At 47.6% G+C, this 19,883-nt stretch overlaps 1 protein-coding gene across 1 annotated transcript in view; it reads left to right on the top strand.

The window, feature by feature from the left end:
* Positions 1 to 19,883, top strand: part of LOC138663353 (zinc finger protein 585A-like) — a 169,609-nt gene that overhangs the window by 9,617 nt on the left and 140,109 nt on the right. Inside the window, exons 6-8 of the mRNA XM_069749533.1 lie at positions 14,340 to 14,356; positions 14,716 to 14,730; positions 19,259 to 19,270. Of these exons, the coding sequence (XP_069605634.1) occupies positions 14,340 to 14,356; positions 14,716 to 14,730; positions 19,259 to 19,270 (44 nt within the window). The remainder of the gene's footprint in view (positions 1 to 14,339; positions 14,357 to 14,715; positions 14,731 to 19,258; positions 19,271 to 19,883) is intronic.

Here is a 19,883-nt window from a genome sequence, read left to right as displayed (position 1 = left end):
GAGTTCTTGTCTGATTACCGGGATTTATTTGATGAGCCCAAGTCCAATACCCTACCTCCGCATAGGGATTGTGATTGTGCTATCAATTTGATTCCTGGTAGTAAATTCCCAAAAGGTCGATTGTTTAATTTGTCCGTGCCTGAGCACACCGCTATGCGCAGTTATGTGAAGGAATCCCTGGAGAAGGGGCATATTCGCCCGACATCGTCGCCATTAGGAGCAGGGTTCTTTTTTGTAGCCAAGAAGGATGGTTCGCTGAGACCTTGTATAGATTACCGCCTTCTTAATAAGATCACGGTTAAATTTCAGTACACCTTGCCATTGTTATCTGATCTGTTTGCTCGGATTAAGGGGGCTAGTTGGTTCACAAAGATAGATCTTCGTGGTGCGTATAATCTGGTGCGAATTAAGCAAGGTGATGAATGGAAAACTGCATTTAATACGCCCGAGGGTCATTTTGAGTATCTATTAATGCCATTCGGACTTGCCAATGCTCCATCAGTGTTTCAGTCCTTTATGCATGACATCTTCCGAGAGTACCTGGATAAATTCCTGATTGTGTACTTGGATGACATTTTGATCTTCTCGGATGATTGGGAGTCTCATGTGAAGCAGGTCAGAACGGTATTTCAGGTCCTGCGTGCTAATTCTTTGTTTGTGAAGGGATCAAAGTGTCTCTTTGGTGTGCAGAAGGTTTCATTTTTGGGGTTCATCTTTTCCCCTTCTACTATCGAGATGGATCCTGTTAAGGTCCAAGCCATCCATGATTGGACACAGCCGACATCTCTGAAAAGTCTGCAAAAGTTCCTGGGCTTTGCTAATTTTTATCGTCGCTTCATCTGCAATTTTTCTAGTATTGCTAAACCATTGACCGATTTGACCAAGAAGGGTGCTGATGTGGTCAATTGGTCTTCTGCTGCTGTGGAAGCTTTTCAAGAGTTGAAGCGTCATTTTTCTTCTGCCCCTGTGTTGTGTCAACCAGATGTTTCTCTTCCGTTCCAGGTCGAGGTTGATGCTTCTGAGATTGGAGCAGGGGCTGTTTTGTCGCAGAGAGGTTCTGGTTGCTCAGTGATGAAACCATGCGCTTTCTTTTCCAGGAAGTTTTCGCCTGCTGAGCGTAATTATGATGTGGGCAACCGAGAGTTGCTGGCCATGAAGTGGGCATTCGAGGAGTGGCGTCATTGGCTTGAAGGAGCTAAGCATCGCGTGGTGGTATTGACTGATCATAAGAACTTGACTTATCTCGAGTCTGCCAAGCGCTTGAATCCTAGACAAGCTCGTTGGTCGTTGTTTTTTGTTCGTTTTGACTTTGTGATTTCGTACCTTCCGGGCTCTAAAAATGTGAAGGCGGATGCTCTGTCTAGGAGTTTTGTACCCGACTCTCCGGGTTTATCTGAGCCGGCGGGTATCCTCAAGGAAGGAGTAATTGTGTCTGCCATCTCCCCTGATTTGCGGCGGGTGCTGCAAAAATTTCAGGCTAATAAACCTGATCGTTGCCCAGCGGAGAAACTGTTTGTCCCTGATAGGTGGACGAATAGAGTTCTCTCTGAACTTCATTGTTCGGTGTTGGCTGGTCATCCTGGAATCTTTGGTACCAGAGAGTTAGTGGCTAGATCCTTTTGGTGGCCCTCTCTGTCGCGGGATGTGCGTGCTTTTGTGCAGTCCTGTGGGATTTGTGCTCGGGCTAAGCCCTGCTGTTCTCATGCCAGTGGGTTGCTTTTGCCCTTGCCGGTCCCGAAGAGGCCTTGGACACATATCTCTATGGATTTTATTTCTGACCTTCCCGTTTCTCAAAAGATGTCAGTCATTTGGGTGGTCTGTGATCGCTTTTCTAAGATGGTCCATCTGGTACCCTTGTCTAAATTGCCTTCCTCCTCTGATTTGGTGCCTTTGTTCTTCCAGCATGTGGTTCGTTTGCATGGCATTCCAGAGAATATCGTTTCTGACAGAGGTTCCCAGTTTGTTTCGAGGTTTTGGCGAGCCTTTTGTGGTAGGATGGGCATTGATTTGTCTTTTTCCTCGGCTTTCCATCCTCAGACAAATGGCCAGACCAAGCGAACCAATCAGACCTTGGAAACATATCTGAGGTGCTTTGTTTCTGCTGATCAGGATGACTGGGTGTCCTTTTTGCCTTTGGCTGAGTTCGCCCTTAATAATCGGGCCAGCTCGGCTACCTTGGTTTCACCGTTTTTCTGCAATTCTGGGTTCCATCCTCGTTTCTCTTCTGGACAGGTTGAGTCTTCGGACTGTCCTGGTGTGGATACTGTGGTGGACAGGTTGCAGCAGATTTGGACTCAGGTAGTGGACAATTTGACCTTGTCCCAGGAGAAGGCTCAACTTTTCGCTAATCGCAGACGCCGTGTGGGTCCCCGACTTCGTGTTGGGGATCTGGTTTGGTTATCTTCTCGTCATATTCCTATGAAGGTTTCCTCTCCTAAGTTTAAACCTCGTTTTATTGGTCCGTTTAGGATTTCTGAGGTTCTTAATCCTGTGTCTTTTCGTCTGACCCTTCCAGATTCTTTTTCCATACATAACGTATTCCATAGGTCATTGTTGCGGAGATACGTGGCACCTATGGTTCCATCTGTTGAGCCTCCTGCCCCGGTTTTGGTGGAGGGGGAATTGGAGTATATTGTGGAGAAGATTTTGGATTCTCGTGTTTCAAGACGGAAACTCCAGTATCTGGTTAAATGGAAGGGTTATGCTCAGGAGGATAATTCCTGGGTTTTTGCCTCTGATGTCCATGCTCCCGATCTTGTTCGTGCCTTTCATGTGGCTCATCCTGGTCGGTCTGGGGGCTCTGGTGAGGGTTCGGTGACCCCTCCTCAAGGGGGGGGTACTGTTGTGAATTCTGTGGCAGAGTTCACTCCTGTGGTCACAAGTGGTACTTCGGCTGATTCTCTCTGGGATCTTCCGTTTGTGGAGGAAAGTGGTACTGCAGCTTCTGAGTTTCCTCCCTCAGGTGATCTGGTGAGCTCGTTAGCTTCTTCTCTACTTAACTCCACCTGATGCTTTGATCTATGCTTCCTGTCAATGTTTCAGTGTGGGACTTGTTTTTTCCCTGGATCATTCCTGTGGCCTGCTGCTCTGCAAAGCTAAGTTTTGCTTATGTTATTTTGTTGCTATTTTTCTGTCCAGCTTGCTTTATTGGTTTTTCTCGCCTGCTGGAAGCTCTGAGACGCAGAGGGACCACCTCCGTACCGTTAGTCGGTGCGGAGGGTCTTTTTGTCCCTTCTGCGTGGTTTTTTATAGGTTTTTGTGCTGACCGCAAAGTTATCTTCCCTATCCTCGTTCTGTTCAGCTAGTCGGGCCTCACTTTGCTAAATCTGTTTCATCTCTATGTTTGTGTTTTCATCTTACAGTCATTATATGTGGGGGGCTGCCTTTTCCTTTGGGGAATTTCTCTGAGGCAAGGTAGGCTTATTTTTCTATCTTCAGGATTAGCTAGTTTCTCAGGCTGTGACGAGGCGCCTAGGTTCTGGTCAGGAGCGCTCCACGGCTACCTTTAGTGTGGTTTGATAGGCTTAGGGATTGCGGTCTGCAGAGTTCCCACGTCTCAGAGCTCGTTCTATTATTTTGGGTTATTGTCAGTTCACTGTATGCGCTCTGACCTCCATGTCCATTGTGATTCTGAATTGCCTTTCATAACTGTTAATATCACCGAGGTACTCAAAAAGAGTGGGGCCTAACAGTGCATAAACTTACCAATACATCAGGAGCTATGTGCAAAGACACGGTATCCACCGCAGGTCTGGAGGGTGATCGTGACGTGCCTGGGGTCCCTATTAATTCCTGGCTATGTGTGCGCCTTATTGCTGTGTTTGAGGGCCGGAAGCAGCTAACCAGAAGTGACGTTTGCGTGTCAGGAGCTGGAACAAGCGGCTCAATGCGTTCCACTTGCTGGGAGCGCCTAACCAGAAGTGACGTTTGCGTGTCAGGAGCCGGAACAAGCGGCGCAATGCGTTACACTTGCTGGAAGTGGCTAACAGGAAGTGACATTTGCGTGTCAGGAGCTGGAACCAGCGGCGCTGTGCGTTCCACTTGCCGGGAGCGGCTAACCGGAAGTGACGTTTGCGTGTCAGGAGCCAGAAGCAGCGGCGCTATGCGTTCCACTTGCCAGAAGCGACTAACCGGAAGTGACGTTTGCTTGTCAGGAGCTGGAACCAGCGGCGCTATGCGTTCCACTTGCCAGAAGCGACTAACCGGAAGTGACGTTTGCGTGTCAGGAGCCGGAACCAGCGGTGCTATGCGTTCCACTTGCCGGGAGCGGCTAACCGTAAGTGACGTTTGCATGTCAGGAGCCGGAACCAGCGGCGATACGCGTTCCACTTCCCATGAGCGGCTAACCGGAAGTGACGTTTGCATGTCAGGAGCCGGAACCAGCGGCGATACGCGTTCCACTTCCCAGGAGCGGCTAACCGGAAGTGACGTTTGCGTGTCAGGAGCCGGAACCAGCGGCGCTATGCGTTCCACTTGCCAGAAGAGACTATCTGGAAGTGACGTTTGCGTGTCAGGAGCTGGAACCAGCGGCGCTATGCGTTCCACTTGCCAGAAGCGACTAACCGGAAGTGACGTTTGCGTGTCAGGAACCGGAACCAGCGGCGCTATGCGTTCCACTTGCCGGGAGCAGCTAACCGGAAGTGACGTTTGCGTGTTAGGAGCTGGAACCAGCGGTGCTATGCGTTCCACTTGCCGGGAGCGGCTAACCGGAAGTGACGTTTGCGTGTCAGGAGCCGGAACCAGCGGCGCTATGCGTTCTATCTGCCGGAACTAGGAGATGTGCGCTCCAGGTAGAGTGGTGATCGGTGTGTTACAGATTGGTGGGTGGAGACTTGAAGGTTGCAGTGGGGAATCTATGGATCCACGGTGAAGAAGTGACAGTGGAGATGAAGTGCAGAAGATATTCAGTTCATGCGGCTCTGCAAAAAGAAAAAAGATTCCAAAATTCTGATATATGTGCACGGCTGTAATAAGAAATAGATAACATATTGCATTAAATGATACTCTGGCATAAAAGCAAAATCAATATCAAACAATTACATGAAGGATTACATAAAGGATTGCAAATCATAGTCTCTGTTAAGTCCTTTTGGAGTCAGAGTGTTTAGCTCATGGATCCAGTACGCTTCCCTCTGTGTTATTATTGAGATGCGGTCGCTCCCCCTGTGGGGGAAGGGAGGGTGAGACATGGTCGATCACTTGAAACCTTAATTGTGCCACGTTATGGCCCTTAGAGAAAATGTGTTGTGGAATGGAAAGTAAAAGGTTGTTGTACCTGATGGTAGACTTATGTTTCGAAATTATGTCTTTGACCGATTGGGTAGTCTCACCCAGGTAAAGTAGGCCACAGGGGCAATTAATCAAATATACTACGAAATTGGAGTCACAGGTGAGAAATTGATTGATATTGTATCTCTTCCCAGTCTATGGATGATGGATAGTGTCTCCCTTCAGAACTTTGTTGCACTGATTGCAGTTGAGGCAGGGGAAAGTGCCCATTTTGGGATTCCGCAAGAAACGTGTATTGGATGTACGAGTAGGGCCAGTGTCAGCTCTGACTAAGGTGTCACGCATATTGCGTGCTCATCTGAAAAGGGTTTTTGAAATCTTCAATTGTGGGATCGGCCGTCTGTAAGAGATACCAATGTTTGCAAATGGTTCTATGGCTAATATAGGCTGAAGGGTGATAATGATGTTCAAAAGGGACCCGGCTACTCATAGTGTTATTGCGACTCCTAGTGGGATCATGGGTTGTGTTATCGCTTTGTGGGGGTAACCCCTATTGAGGAATTTAGGGTACCGTCACACTATACAATTTACCTACGATCACGACCAGCGATGCGACCTGGCCGTGATCGTAGGTAAATCGTAGTGTGGTCGCTGGGGAGCTGTCACACAGACCGCTCTCCAGCGACCAACGATGCCGAGGTACCCGGGTAACCAGGGTAAACATCGGGTTACTAAGCGCAGGACCGCGCTTAGTAACCCGATGTTTACCCTGGTTACCAGCGTAAAAAAAAACAAACAGCACATACTTACATTCTGGTGTCCGTCAGGTCCCTTGCCGTCTGCTTCCCGCACTCACTGACTGCCGGCCGTAAAGTGAAAGCACGTCACCGCTGTGCTCTGCTTTCACTTTACGGCCGGCAGTCACAGTGCGGGAAGCAGACGGCAAGGGACCTGACGGACACCAGAATGTAAGTATGTGCTGTTTGTTTTTTTTTTACGCTGGTAACCAGGGTAAACATCGGGTTACTAAGCGCGGTCCTGCGCTTAGTAACCCGATGTTTACCCTGGTTACAAGCGAACGCATCGCTAGATCGCATCGCTAGATCGGTGTCACACACACCGATCTAGCGATGCCAGCGGGAGATCCAGCAACAAAAGAAAGTTCTAAACGATCTGCTAGGACGTACGATTCTCAGCAGGATCCCTGATCGCTGCTGCGTGTCAGACTCAGCGATATCGTAACGATATCGCTGGAACGTCACGAATCGTACCGTCGTAGCGATCGAAATGGCAGTGTGTGACGGTACCCTTAGACTTCTTTTACCCAGATATAGCATTTTCCCACTGTCCTGAGGTCACCGCAGTTCAGCCCGGCCTCGATGATGTCACCGCTGGTAAATGATGCTGCGCTCTCATCAGCTCAGTCACCAGTGGTTTTCAGCCTGGACGGTCACATCTTAGCACTGTCCAGGTTGAAAACTAATTATCCCCCAGACATGGATTACAGCGTGGGACAGAATGACAGACAGGTATGGTATATTGTTGTTCTGTTATTTTATTTTTATAACAGGAGATCGAGGACTTCGGTGGAATTAGGGGAGGTCGTAAGTATGGTTTAATTGAGAATATTAAAGGAGTCTGTGTTTTTTTTTTTCAAATAAAGGACTTTATTCTGGCTGTGTCTTTATTTACCATATAAGTATAGGATTAGTAATGGAGAGATGTCTTATAGACACCTCTCCATTACTAAGCTGTGGCTTGATGTCACCTGACAATACAAAGATGAAATCAACCCTACAAATATTAACCCCTCTTGCCACCGCTACAGGGCAAGTGGGAAGAGTCGGGCAAAGCGCAAAAATTGGCACATCTAATAGGTGCACCTTTTCTGGGCAGCTGCAGGCTGCTGTTTTTAGGCTGGGGGGTCAATATCCATGACCCCTTAACAGCCTGAGAATACCAGCCCCCAGCTATGAGCTTTAGCAAGGCTGGTTGTCAAAAATGGGGGGACCCCATGCCATTTTTTAAAATTATTTATTTAAATAATTTTAAAAATAGCATGGGTGCCCCTCTATTCTTGATAACTAACCTTGCTGAAGCTGACAGCTGAGGGTTGCAGCCCCCAGCTGTGAGTTTTGCTTGGTTGGTTCAAGAAAATAGGGGGGAACCCACACCGGGTTTTTCATTTATTTATTTCAATATATTGCAGGTGGCTGGTGAGGAAAATCCCCGATCATCCGCTTCTGCTGTCACTGTTATTAGCGGTAGCATTTGTCAGATGATGGGAGTAATAGTCCCAAAAGCCCCCACCTGCTGTCATCATTCCGACTTTAACCCCTTAGCGACCGCCGATACGCCTTTTAACGGCGGCCGCTAAGGGTACTTAAACCACAGCGCCGTTAATTAACGGCGCTGTGGAAAAAGTCCATAGCGCCCCCCAGAGGCCGATTTTCTCCAGGGTCTCGGCTGCCGAGGGTAGCCGAGACCCCAGAGAACATGATTCGGGGGTTTTTTAACCCACCCCGCATTTGCGATCGCCGGTAATTAACCGTTTACCGGCGATCGCAAAAAAAAAAAAAAAAGCGATCTCTTTTTAATTTCTCTGTCCTCCGATGTGATCGCACATCGGAGGACAGAGAAAAGAGGTCCCAGGTGGCCCCCCAATACTCACCTAGCTCCCCCGATGCTCCTCGTGTCTCCCGGTGGGCGCCGCCATCTTCAAAATGGCGGGCGCATGCGCAGTGCGCCCGCCGGCCGGCACCGGGAGAATCTTTGGGGTCTCGGCTGCCGGGGGTAGCCGAGACCCCAAAGAGCACGATCGGGGTCGGTATTACCGACCCCTGTTTTGCGATCGCCGGTAATTAACTGTTTACCGGCGACCGCAAAAAAAAAAAAAAAAGTAAAGTGTAATTCTCTGTCCTCTGATGTGATCGCACATCAGAGGACAGAGAAATAGGGGGATTCGGGGACCCTAGCATACTCACCTAGGTCCCTGGATCCTCTTGCTGCTCCTCCTGGCCGCCGGCAGCAGAACATGGCGGACGCATGCCCAGTGCGCCCGCCATCTGTCTCCATCTGCCGGCCGGCAGGAGAACAGCAGTTGGGGCTAAAATTAGGGTTAGGGGTAGGGTTAGGTTAGGGTTAGGGGTAGGGTTAGGGTTAGGGGTAGGGTTAGGGGTAGGGTTAGGTTAGGGGTAGGGTTAGGGGTAGGGTTAGGGGTAGGGTTAGGTTAGGTTAGGGGTAGGGTTAGGGGTAGGGTTAGGTTAGGGTTAGGGGTAGGGTTAGGTTAGGGGTAGGGCTAGGGTTGGGGCTAAATTTAGGGTTAGGGTTGGGGCTAAATTTAGGGTTAGGGTTGGGGCTAAACTTAGGGTTAGGCTTCTTTCACACTTACGTCGGTACGGGGCCGTCGCAATGCGTCGGCCCGACATACCGACGCACGTTGTGAAAATTGTGCACAACGTGGGCAGCAGCTGTAGTTTTTCAACACATCCGCTGCCCAATCTATGTCCTGGGGAGGAGGGGGCGGAGTTACGGCCACGCATGCGCGGTCAGAAATGGCGGATGCGACGTACAAAAAAACGTTTCATTGAACTTTTTTTGTGCCGACGCTCCGCCAAAACACAACTGATCCAGTGCACGACGGACGCGACGTGTGGCCATCCGTCACGATCCGTCGGCAATACAAGTCTATGGGCAAAAAACGCATCCTGCGGGCACATTTGCAGGATCCGTTTCTTGTCCAAAACGACGGATTGCGACGGAATGCCAAACGACGCAAGTGTGAAAGTAGCCCTAGGGCTAGGGTTAGGGTTGGGGCTAAAGTTAGGGCTAGGGTTGGGGCTAAAGTTAGGGTTAGAGCTGGGATTAGGGTTAGGGTTTGGATTAGGGTTCGTATTAGGGTTAGGGTTGGCATTAGGGTTACGCTTGGGATTAGGGTTAGGTTTGGGATTAGGGTTAAGGTTAGGGTTGTGATTAGGGGTGTATTGGGATTAGGGTTAGGTTTGAGGTTAGGGTTGAGATTAGGATTAGGGGTGTGTTGGATTTAGGGTTTTGATTAGGGTTATGGTTAGGGTTGACATTAGGGTTGTTTTGGGGTAAGGGTTGTGATTATGGTTAGGGTTAGTGATTAGGATTATGGATGAGGTTGGGATTAGGGTTAGGGGTGTGTTGGGGTTAGGGTTGGAGCTAGAATTGGGGGGTTTCCACTGTTTAGGTACATCAGGGGGTCTCCAAATACGACAGCCAATTTTGCGCTCAAAAAGTCAAATGGTGCTCCCTCCCTTCTGAGCTCTGCCGTGCGCCCAAACAGTGGGTTACGCCCACATATGGGGCATCAGCGTACTCGGGATAAATTGGACAACAACTTCTGGGGTCCAATTTCTCTTGTTACCCTTGTGAAAATAAAAACTTGGGGGCTACAAAATCTTTTTTGTGAAAAAAATAATATTTTTTATTTTCACGACTCTGCATTCTAAACTTCTGTGAAGCACTTGGGCATTCAAAGTTCTCACCACACATCTAGATAAGTTCCTTGGGGGGTCTAGTTTCCAAAATGGGGTCACTTGTGGGGGGTTACTACAGTTTAGGTACATCAGGGGCTCTGCAATCGCAACATAATGCCCACAGACCATTCTATCAAAGTCTGCATTCCAAAAAGGCGCTCCTTCCCTTCCGAGCTCTGCCGTGCGCCCAAACAGTGGTTTACCCCCACATATGGCGCATCAGTGTACTCGGGATAAATTGGACAACAACTATTGCAGTCCAATTTCTCCTGTTACCCTTGTGAAAATAAAAACTTGGGGGCTACAATATCTTTTTTGTGGAAAAAAAAATATTTTTTATTTTCACGGCTCTGCATTATAAACTTCTGTGAAGCACTTGGGCATTCAAGGTTCTCACCACACATCTAGATAAGTTCCATGGGGGGTCTAGTTTCCAAAATGGGGTCACTTGTGGGGGATTTCTACTGTTTAGGCACATCAGGGGCTCTCCAAACGCGACATGGCGTCCGATCTCAATTCCAGCCAATTCTACATTGAAAAAGTAAAACGGCACTCTTTCTCTTCCAAGCTCTGCGGTGCGCCCAAACAGTGGTTTACCCCCACATATGGGGTATTGGCGTATTCAGGAGAAATTGCATAACAAAATTTATGGTTACATTTCTGTTTTTACACTTGTGAAAATAAAAAAAATGGTTCTGAATTAAGATGTTTGCAAAAAAAAGTTAAATGTTCATTTTTTCCTTCCACATTGTTTCAGTTCCTGTGAAGCACGTAAAGGGTTAATAAACTTCTTGAATGTGGTTTTGAGCACATTGAGGGGTGTGGTTTTTAGAATGGTGTCACACTTGGGTATTTTCTATCATATAGACCCCTCAAAATGACTTCAAATGTAATGTGGTCCCTAAAAAAAAAATGGTGTTGTAAAAATGAGAAATTTCTGGTCAACTTTTAACCCTTATAACTCCCTAACAAAAAAAAATTTTGTTTCCAAAATTGTGCTGATGTAAAGTAGACATGTGGGAAATGTTATTTATTAACTATTTTTCATGACATATCTCTCTGATTTAAGGGCATAAAAATACAAAGTTTGAAAATTGCAAAATTTTAAAAATTTTCGCCATATTTCCGTTTTTTTCATAAATAATCGCAAGTAATATCGAAGAAATGTTACCACTAACATGAAGTACAATATGTCACGAAAAAACAATCTCAGAATCAGCGGGATCCGTTGAAGCGTTCCAGAGTTATAACCTCATAAAGTGACAGTGGTCAGAATTGCAAAAATTGGCCTGGTCATTAAGTACCAAATTGGCTCTGTCACTAAGGGGTTAATATAACTCTCATCTTTCTCCTCTGCTAACGCCGACTGCCAGCAGAGCAGGGGAGAATGATGAGAGCCGTCTTCAGCACCTGCCGCCGAGGAACAGCGGTTACTGTAGCGCTTCTTCCCTGGTGCTGATGTGTGTCACACGGAGGATATAAATGTGTGTTCTCCATGTGCACATGTGCAGTACGTTTTTCCGTCCATGCTGAAAGTAAAAAACAGACATGACTACTTGCGGGTCACACGGTCCATGGAAACACACTAACGTGCACAGACCCATTCATTTGAATGGGTCTACGTGTGTACGTGTTTCCGGTACGTGTGAAAACTGTCACCTCACGTACCGGAGACACGGACGTGTGCAAGAGGCTTTATGATGTTGTGGTATTTCACTCACGTGGTGGCACACAGAGGTAGGAAAAATAGGAACAACGTCTCTTTAAATCCTCATTGAGTTATTGTAAGGCAGCATAAAACAACTTGTGGGGAAAACAAACTCAGCCTTCTTGGATAAAACAGGAACAAAACGATAAAGGAGTACAAAAATGCTGCAGCACAGTCCGTATGTTGTGGGTGGCCCCCCGCTCTGGAGCAGGCCAGGTTCAGTCTGTACTCGACGAGCCACAAAGCCTCTGGAGGTTCCTCTCTCCAGGCTAGCTGAACCCAGACTGCCTGTAGAGCTCGGTTATTTCAACCCAAGCCTGTAACTTCCCCATTATGTGATTGATCACATGATCATGTCCTCATGCAGGTCCTGGCAGGTCTGCCAGGGAAGATAAAGTGGACCTTCTCCCACCCGCTCTGTGAAGGTCCACATAAAACAAGGCCTGTTTATGCAACGTAACCCTCACAACACGTAGTGTGCTGGAGAAAAAATGCTCTGGTTTCACATCACTGACGCCGTTAAGCGCAGTGACACATATCTCCCCTCTATCAGCTTACCAGTGACTCTGTCACAATGTGTAGATGGCTGTGAAGGTCTTGTGTTCAGTGTTGCTTTATCCACCAGTATTATATATTTTATACTTGTGTTATGAGAACGGTGGAGATGGCAGGATTAGAGCTGATCATAGATGTGACTTCTCCATCTGTCTATGACTTTTGCAATATTTATTTCAGGGTGAAGATCTGACCCATATTAATACTACAGAGACATATGTGAGGGGTGATGAGCGGTGTAAAGAGGAGATTCCTACATATGACTACCCAGGTGAGTAGTGACCACTAAATGCAGAGAAGTCACAGATTCTTCTCAGTCACCGGCTGTGGCTGCTTTATCGGAGGTGTAGTGCGGCCGTATCACAATTGTGTGATCACCATTTTGCCTCTAGACCACAACATTCTTCTCCACCCAAAACTGTCCAAGTGACTTTGGGCATTGAAAGCCCTTTTCTATAGAACTTACCACCTGGAGGATCCAACTACCCCCTGAGATTAGAAGACTCTGACCGTTACCTGCCCAGATCTGTAAACTACAAAGCCAAATGACAGCGTACGTAGAATGTGCTGACAAGTTAGAAAAATATTATGATGAGAAAACAGAGGGTAATGATGCTTTTGGCTTCCAAAATCCCTGATATGGGAGGAAGGAAAAAATCAGGGCTTTGAAAAGCGCTGCCAAGTGCTGAGCCATAAAGTTGGCTATCAAAACAAATGAACGTAAAAAACCCCCAAACTTTTCATTTTAATATTCTACCCATTTCCGATGTGAACCAGCTCCTTCCTCAGGCATATTATTATTATTATTATACATTTTTATTGCGCCATTTATTCCATGGCGCTTTACATGGGAATATGGGGCAAATATAGACAAATACATTAAACATGAGCAAATAACAAGGCACACGAGTACATAAGGATGGAGGACCCTGCCCGCGAGGGCTCACAGTCTGCAGGGGATGGGTGAGGATACACTAGGAGAGGGAAGAGCTGGCTGTGCGGCTGTTCAGTAGGTTGAGGATCACTGCAGGCTGTAGGCTTGTCGGAAGAGATGAGTCTTCAGGTTCTTTTTGAAGGTTTCTATGGTAGGCGCGAGTCTGATGTGTTGGGGTAGAGAGTTCCAGAGTATGGGGGAAGCACGGGAGAAGTCTTGGATGCGGTTATGGGAAGAAGAGATGAGAGGGGAGTAGAGAAGGAGGTCTTGAGAGGATCGGAGGTTGCGTGTAGGTATGTACCGGGAGACCATGTCACAGATGTATGGAGGATACAGGTTGTGGATGGCTTTGTATGTCAGTGTGAGGGTTTTGAACTGGAGTCTCTGGGTGATAGGAAGCCAGTGAAGGGCTTGACACAGGGGAGAGGCTGGGGAATAGCGGGGGGACAGGTGGATTAGTCGGGCAGCAGAGTGTAGGATGGATTGGAGTGGTGCCAGAGTGCTAGAGGGGAGTCCAGAGAGTAGGAGGTTGCAGTAGTCAAAGCGGGAGATGATAAGGGCATGCACTAGCGTTTTTGCAGTGTTGCGGTCAAGGAAAGCACGGATCCGGGAAATATTTTTGAATTTGAGACGACAGGAGGAGGCAAGGGCTTGGATATGTGGCTTGAAAGAGAGGGCAGAGTCGAGGATCACCCCGAGGCACCGGGCGTGTGGGACTGGGGATAGTGAGCAGCCAGTGACATTGATGGATAGGTCTGGTGGAGGGGTAGAGTGAGATGGGGGAAAGATGATGAATTCTATTTTGTCCATGTTCAGTTGTAGAAAGCGAGCAGAAAAGAAGGATGAAATAGCAGACAGACATTGCGGGATTTTGGTTAGTAAGGAGGAGAGGTCAGGTCCGGAGAGGTAGATCTGCGTGTCATCAGCGTAGAGATGGTACTGCAAACCGTGGGATTCTATGAGCTGTCCCAAGCCGAAAGTGTAGATGGAGAAGAGTAGGGGTCCTAGAACAGAGCCTTGAGGAACACCGACTGACAAGGGGCGAAGTGAGGAGGTGGTGTGGGGGAGGGAGACACTGAATGTTCGGTCTGTCAGATATGACGAGATCCAGGAAAGGGCCAAGTCTGTGATGCCAAGAGATGAGAGGATTTGTAGCAAAAGGAAGTGGTCTACAGTGTCAAAGGCAGAAGACAGGTCCAGGAGAAGGAGGACAGAGTAGTGTCGCCTGCTCCTGGCAGTTAGTAGGTCATTGGTGACTTTAGTTAGGGCAGTTTCAGTAGAGTGATGGGAACGGAAGCCTGATTGTAACCGATCAAAGAGGGAGCAGGAGGAAAAGTGGGAGGACAGTTCAAGATGGACGTGTTGCTCCAGCAATTTGGAGGCATAAGGGAGAAGAGATATTGGGCGATAGCTAGACACAGAGGATGGGTCGAGGGAGGGCTTTTTGAGGATGGGTGTGATCTTGGCATGCTTGAAGGATGAGGGAAAGACACCTGTTGTGAGTGAGAGGTTGAAGAGGTGCGTTAGGGTTGGGATGAAGACCGTGGAAAGGTTAGGGATGAGGTGGGATGGGAGCGGGTCAAGCGTGCAGGTGGTGAGGTGTGATCTTGACAGGAGGGTGGAGAGCTGATCTTCTGTCATGGTGGAGAAGCTGGTTTTTGAGGAGCAGGGTTGAGCAGCTAAGAGGGGTAGTGGGTGCTGTGGGCCAAAGCTTTCTCTGATCGTATTGATCTTCTGTTTAAAGAAAGAGGCGAAGTCATCAGCAGAAATGAGGGGGGAGGGAGGAGGTGTGGGGGGACGGAGTAGAGAATTGAAAGTGTTGAAAAGCTGTTTAGGGTTGTGGGACAGGGAGGATATGAGAGATGAGAAGTAAGTTTGTTTTGCGGCAGTGAGCGCAGACTTGAAGCTGGCGAGGGACTGCTTGTATGCAGTGAAGTGGTCGGCTGTTGTGAATTCTGTGGCTGGGTTCACTTCTGTGGTCACGAGTGGTATTGCAGTCTCTGGGCTTCCTCCCTCAGGTGTTTTGGTGAGCTCGTTGGCTGCCTTGCTATTTAGCTCCACCTGAGTCTGTCTTCCTTGCTCCTTGTCAATGTTCCAGTGTTGGATCTGAGCTACTGCATCTTTCCTTGGGTCTGCTGCTCTGCTAGATAAGTGCTTCTAGTTTGTTTTCTGTTTTTTCTGTCCAGCTTGCTATTAACTTTTGCTGGAAGCTCTGAGAAGCAAAGGGGTGCACCGCCGTGCTGTTAGTTCGGCACGGTGGGTCTTTTTGCCCCTTTGCGTGGTTTTCGTTTTAGGGTTTTTTGTAGACTGCATAGTTCTCTTTGCTATCCTCGCTCTGTCTAGAATATCGGGCCTCACTTTGCTGAATCTATTTCATTCCTACGTTTGTCTTTTCATCTTGCTAACAGTCATTATATGTGGGGGGCTGCCTATTCCTTTGGGGTATTTCTCTGAGGTAAGTCAGGCTTTTATTTCTATCTTCAGGCTAGTCAGCTCCTCAGGCAGTGCCGAGTTGCATAGGTAGTGATAGGCGCAATCCACTGCTGCTTATAGTTGTGTGAGGATAGATCAGGTACTGCAGTCTACAGAGATTCCACGTCTCAGAGCTCGTCCTATTGTTTTTGGTTATTGCCAGATCTCTGTATGTGCGCTGATTACTGCACGCTGTGTTGCCTGATTGCCAGCCATAACAGTACAAGGAGCCACACCAATGATTCCCAATAGAGGGAAAAAAGAAATCCTGACATCATTTTTTTTTCTTAGCTCTGTCTTCAGTCTTTTTTTTCCCCTAGACATTAGAGTGCTTCAGGACACAGCTGTGGACATGGATATTCAGGCTCTGTGCTCCTCAATGGATAATCTCGTTGTAAATGTACAAAAGATTCAAGATACTATTGATCAGAAATCGATGCTAGAACCAAGAATTCCGATTCCTGATTTGTTTTTTGGTGACAGAACTAAGTTCCTGAGCTTCAGAAATAATTGTAAGCTATTTTTGGCCTTGAAACCTCATTCTTCTGGTAATCCTATTCAACAGGTTTTGATTATTATTTCTTTTTTGCGCGGCGACCCACAGGACTGGGCGTTTTCTCTTGCACCAGGAGATTCTGCATTGAGTAATGTTGATGCATTTTTCCAGGCGCTGGGATTGCTTTACGATGAGCCTAATTCAGTGGATCAGGCTGAGAAAAATCTGCTGGCTTTATGCCAGGGTCAGGATGATGTAGAAGTATATTGTCAGAAATTTAGGAAGTGGTCAGTACTCACTCTGTGGAATGAATCTGCACTAGCGGCTTTGTTCAGAAAGGGTCTCTCTGAAGCTCTTAAGGATGTAATGGTGGGATTTCCTATGCCTGTTGGTTTGAATGAGTCTATGTCCTTGGCCATTCAGATCGGTCGTCGCTTGCGCGAGCGTAAATCTGTGCACCATCTGGCGGTATTGTCTGAGAGTAAACCTGAGCCTATGCAGTGCGACAGGACTATGACTAAAGTAGAACGGCAAGAACACAGACGTCTGAACAGACTGTGTTTCTATTGTGGTGATTCTACTCATGCTATTTCTAATTGTCCTAAACGCACTAGGCGGTTCGATAGCTCTGCCGTTATTGGTACTGTACAGTCCAAATTCCTTTTGTCCATTACCTTAATGTGCTCTTTGTCATCGTATTCTGTCATGGCGTTTGTGGATTCAGGCGCTGCCCTGAATCTGATGGATTTGGATTATGCTAAACGTTGTGGATTTTTCTTGGAGCCTTTGTGGTGTCCTATTCCGTTGAGAGGAATTGATGCTACTCCTTTGGCCAAGAATAAGCCTCAGTACTGGGCCCAGCTGACCATGTGCATGGCTCCTGCACATCAGGAAGTTATTCGCTTTCTGGTACTGCATAATTTGCATGATGTGGTCGTGTTGGGGTTGCCATGGCTACAAACCCATAATCCAGTATTGGATTGGAACTCTATGTCGGTAACCAGCTGGGGTTGTCAGGGAGTACATGGTGATGTTCCATTTTTGTCTATTTCGTCATCCATTCCTTCTGACATCCCAGAGTTCTTGTCGGACTTTCAGGATGTATTTGAAGAGTCCAAGTCTGATGCCCTACCTCCGCATAGGAATTGTGATTGTGCTATCGATTTGATTCCTGGTAGTAAATTCCCTAAGGGTCGTTTATTTAATTTGTCCGTACCTGAACACACCGCTATGCGCAGTTATGTGAAGGAGTCCCTGGAGAAGGGACATATTCGCCCATCGTCGTCACCATTGGGAGCAGGGTTCTTTTTTGTAGCCAAGAAGGATGGTTCGCTAAGACCGTGTATTGATTACCGCCTTCTTAATAAGATCACTGTTAAGTTTCAGTATCCCTTGCCATTGATTTCTGACTTGTTTGCTCGGATTAAGGGGGCTAGTTGGTTTACTAAGATTGATCTTCGTGGTGCGTATAATCTGGTGAGAATCAGGCAGGGAGATGAATGGAAAACGGCATTTAATACGCCCGAGGGTCATTTTGAGTATCTGGTGATGCCGTTCGGACTTGCCAATGCTCCATCTGTTTTTCAGTCTTTTATGCATGACATTTTCCGTGAGTATCTGGATAAATTCTTGATTGTTTACTTGGATGACATTTTGATCTTCTCAGATGATTGGGAGTCTCATGTGAAGCAAGTCAGAATGGTTTTCCAGGTACTGCGTGGTAATTCCTTGTTCGTGAAGGGATCAAAGTGTCTCTTCGGTGTGCAGAAAGTTTCATTTTTGGGGTTCATCTTTTCCCCTTCTACTATCGAGATGGATCCGGTTAAGGTTCAGGCCATCCAGGATTGGACTCAGCCGACATCTCTAAAAAGTCTGCAGAAATTCCTGGGCTTTGCTAATTTTTATCGTCGCTTCATCTGTAATTTTTCTAGCATTGCCAGACCATTGACCGATTTGACCAAGAAGGGTGCTGATTTGGTTAATTGGTCTTCTGCTGCCGTGGAGGCTTTTCAGGAGTTGAAGCGTCGTTTTTGCTGTGCCTCTGTGTTGTGTCAACCTGATGTTTCTCTTCCGTTCCAGGTCGAGGTTGATGCTTCTGAGATTGGTGCAGGGGCGGTTTTGTCACAGAGAGGTTCTGGTTGCTCAGTGTTCAAACCATGTGCTTTCTTTTCCAGGAAATTTTCTGCTGCTGAGCGTAATTATGATGTGGGCAACCGAGAGTTGCTGGCCATGAAGTGGGCATTCGAGGAGTGGCGTCATTGGCTTGAGGGTGCTAAGCATCGCGTGGTGGTTTTGACTGATCATAAGAACCTTACTTATCTTGAGTCTGCCAAGCGCTTGAATCCTAGACAGGCCCGTTGGTCGTTATTTTTTGCTCGTTTTGATTTTGTGATTTCATACCTTCCGGGCTCTAAAAATGTGAAGGCGGATGCTCTGTCTAGGAGTTTTGTGCCCGACTCTCCGGGGTTATCTGAGCCGGCGAGTATCCTCAAGGAAGGAGTCATTGTGTCTGCCATCTCCCCTGATTTGCGGAGAGTGTTGCAGAAATTTCAGGCTAATAAACCTGATCGTTGTCCGGCCGAGAAACTGTTCGTCCCTGATAGGTGGACTAGTAAAGTTATCTCTGAACTTCATTGTTCGGTGCTGGCCGGTCATCCAGGAATCTTTGGTACCAGGGAGTTGGTTGCTAGATCCTTCTGGTGGCCATCTCTGTCACGGGATGTGCGTGCTTTTGTGCAGTCCTGTGGAATTTGTGCTAGGGCTAAGCCCTGCTGTTCACGTGCCAGTGGGTTGCTTTTGCCCTTGCCGGTCCCGAAGAGGCCTTGGACACATATTTCGATGGATTTCATTTCTGACCTTCCCGTTTCTCAAAAATGTCGGTCATTTGGGTGGTCTGTGATCGCTTTTCTAAAATGGTCCATCTGGTGCCCTTGGTTAAATTGCCTTCCTCCTCTGATTTGGTGCCTTTGTTCTTCCAGCATGTGGTTCGTTTACATGGCATTCCTGAGAATATTGTTTCTGACAGAGGTTCCCAGTTTGTCTCGAGGTTCTGGCGAGCCTTTTGTGGTAGGATGGGCATTGACCTATCTTTCTCCTCGGCCTTCCATCCTCAGACTAATGGCCAGACCGAACGAACCAATCAGACCTTGGAAACATATCTGAGATGTTTTGTTTCCGCTGACCAGGATGATTGGGTGTCATTTTTGCCGTTGGCTGAGTTCGCCCTTAATAATCGGGCCAGCTCGGCTACCTTGGTCTCTCCATTTTTCTGCAATTCTGGGTTCCATCCTCGTTTCTCTTCAGGACAGGTTGAGTCTTCGGACTGTCCTGGTGTGGATTCTGTGGTGGACAGGTTGCAGCAGATCTGGACTCAGGTAGTGGACAATTTGACCTTGTCCCAGGAGAAGGCTCAGCTTTTCGCTAATCGCAGACGCCGTGTGGGACCCCGACTTCGTGTTGGGGATCTGGTTTGGTTATCTTCTCGTCATATTCCTATGAAGGTTTCCTCTCCTAAATTTAAACCTCGTTTTATTGGTCCGTATAGGATTTCTGAGATTCTCAATCCGGTGTCTTTTCGTCTGATCCTCCCAGACTCCTTTTCCATACATAATGTATTCCATAGGTCGTTGTTGAGGAGATACGTGGCACCTATGGTTCCATCTGTGGAGCCTCCTGCCCCTGTTTTGGTGGAGGGGGAATTGGAGTATATTGTGGAGAAGATTTTGGATTCTCGTGTCTCTAGACGGAAACTCCAGTATCTGGTCAAATGGAAGGGTTATGCTCAGGAAGATAATTCCTGGGTTTTTGCCTCTGATGTCCATGCCCCAGATCTTGTTCGTGCCTTTCATGTGGCTCATCCTGGTCGGCCTGGGGGTTCTGGTGAGGGTTCGGTGACCCCTCCTCAAGGGGGGGGTACTGTTGTGAATTCTGTGGCTGGGTTCACTTCTGTGGTCACGAGTGGTATTGCAGTCTCTGGGCTTCCTCCCT

Source organism: Ranitomeya imitator, chromosome 2 (assembly GCF_032444005.1).
Source record: "Ranitomeya imitator isolate aRanImi1 chromosome 2, aRanImi1.pri, whole genome shotgun sequence".
Taxonomy (NCBI): Eukaryota; Metazoa; Chordata; class Amphibia; order Anura; family Dendrobatidae; genus Ranitomeya; species Ranitomeya imitator.
Note: the sequence above shows the minus strand (reverse complement) of the source record. Positions and strands in the feature narration are given on the sequence as shown.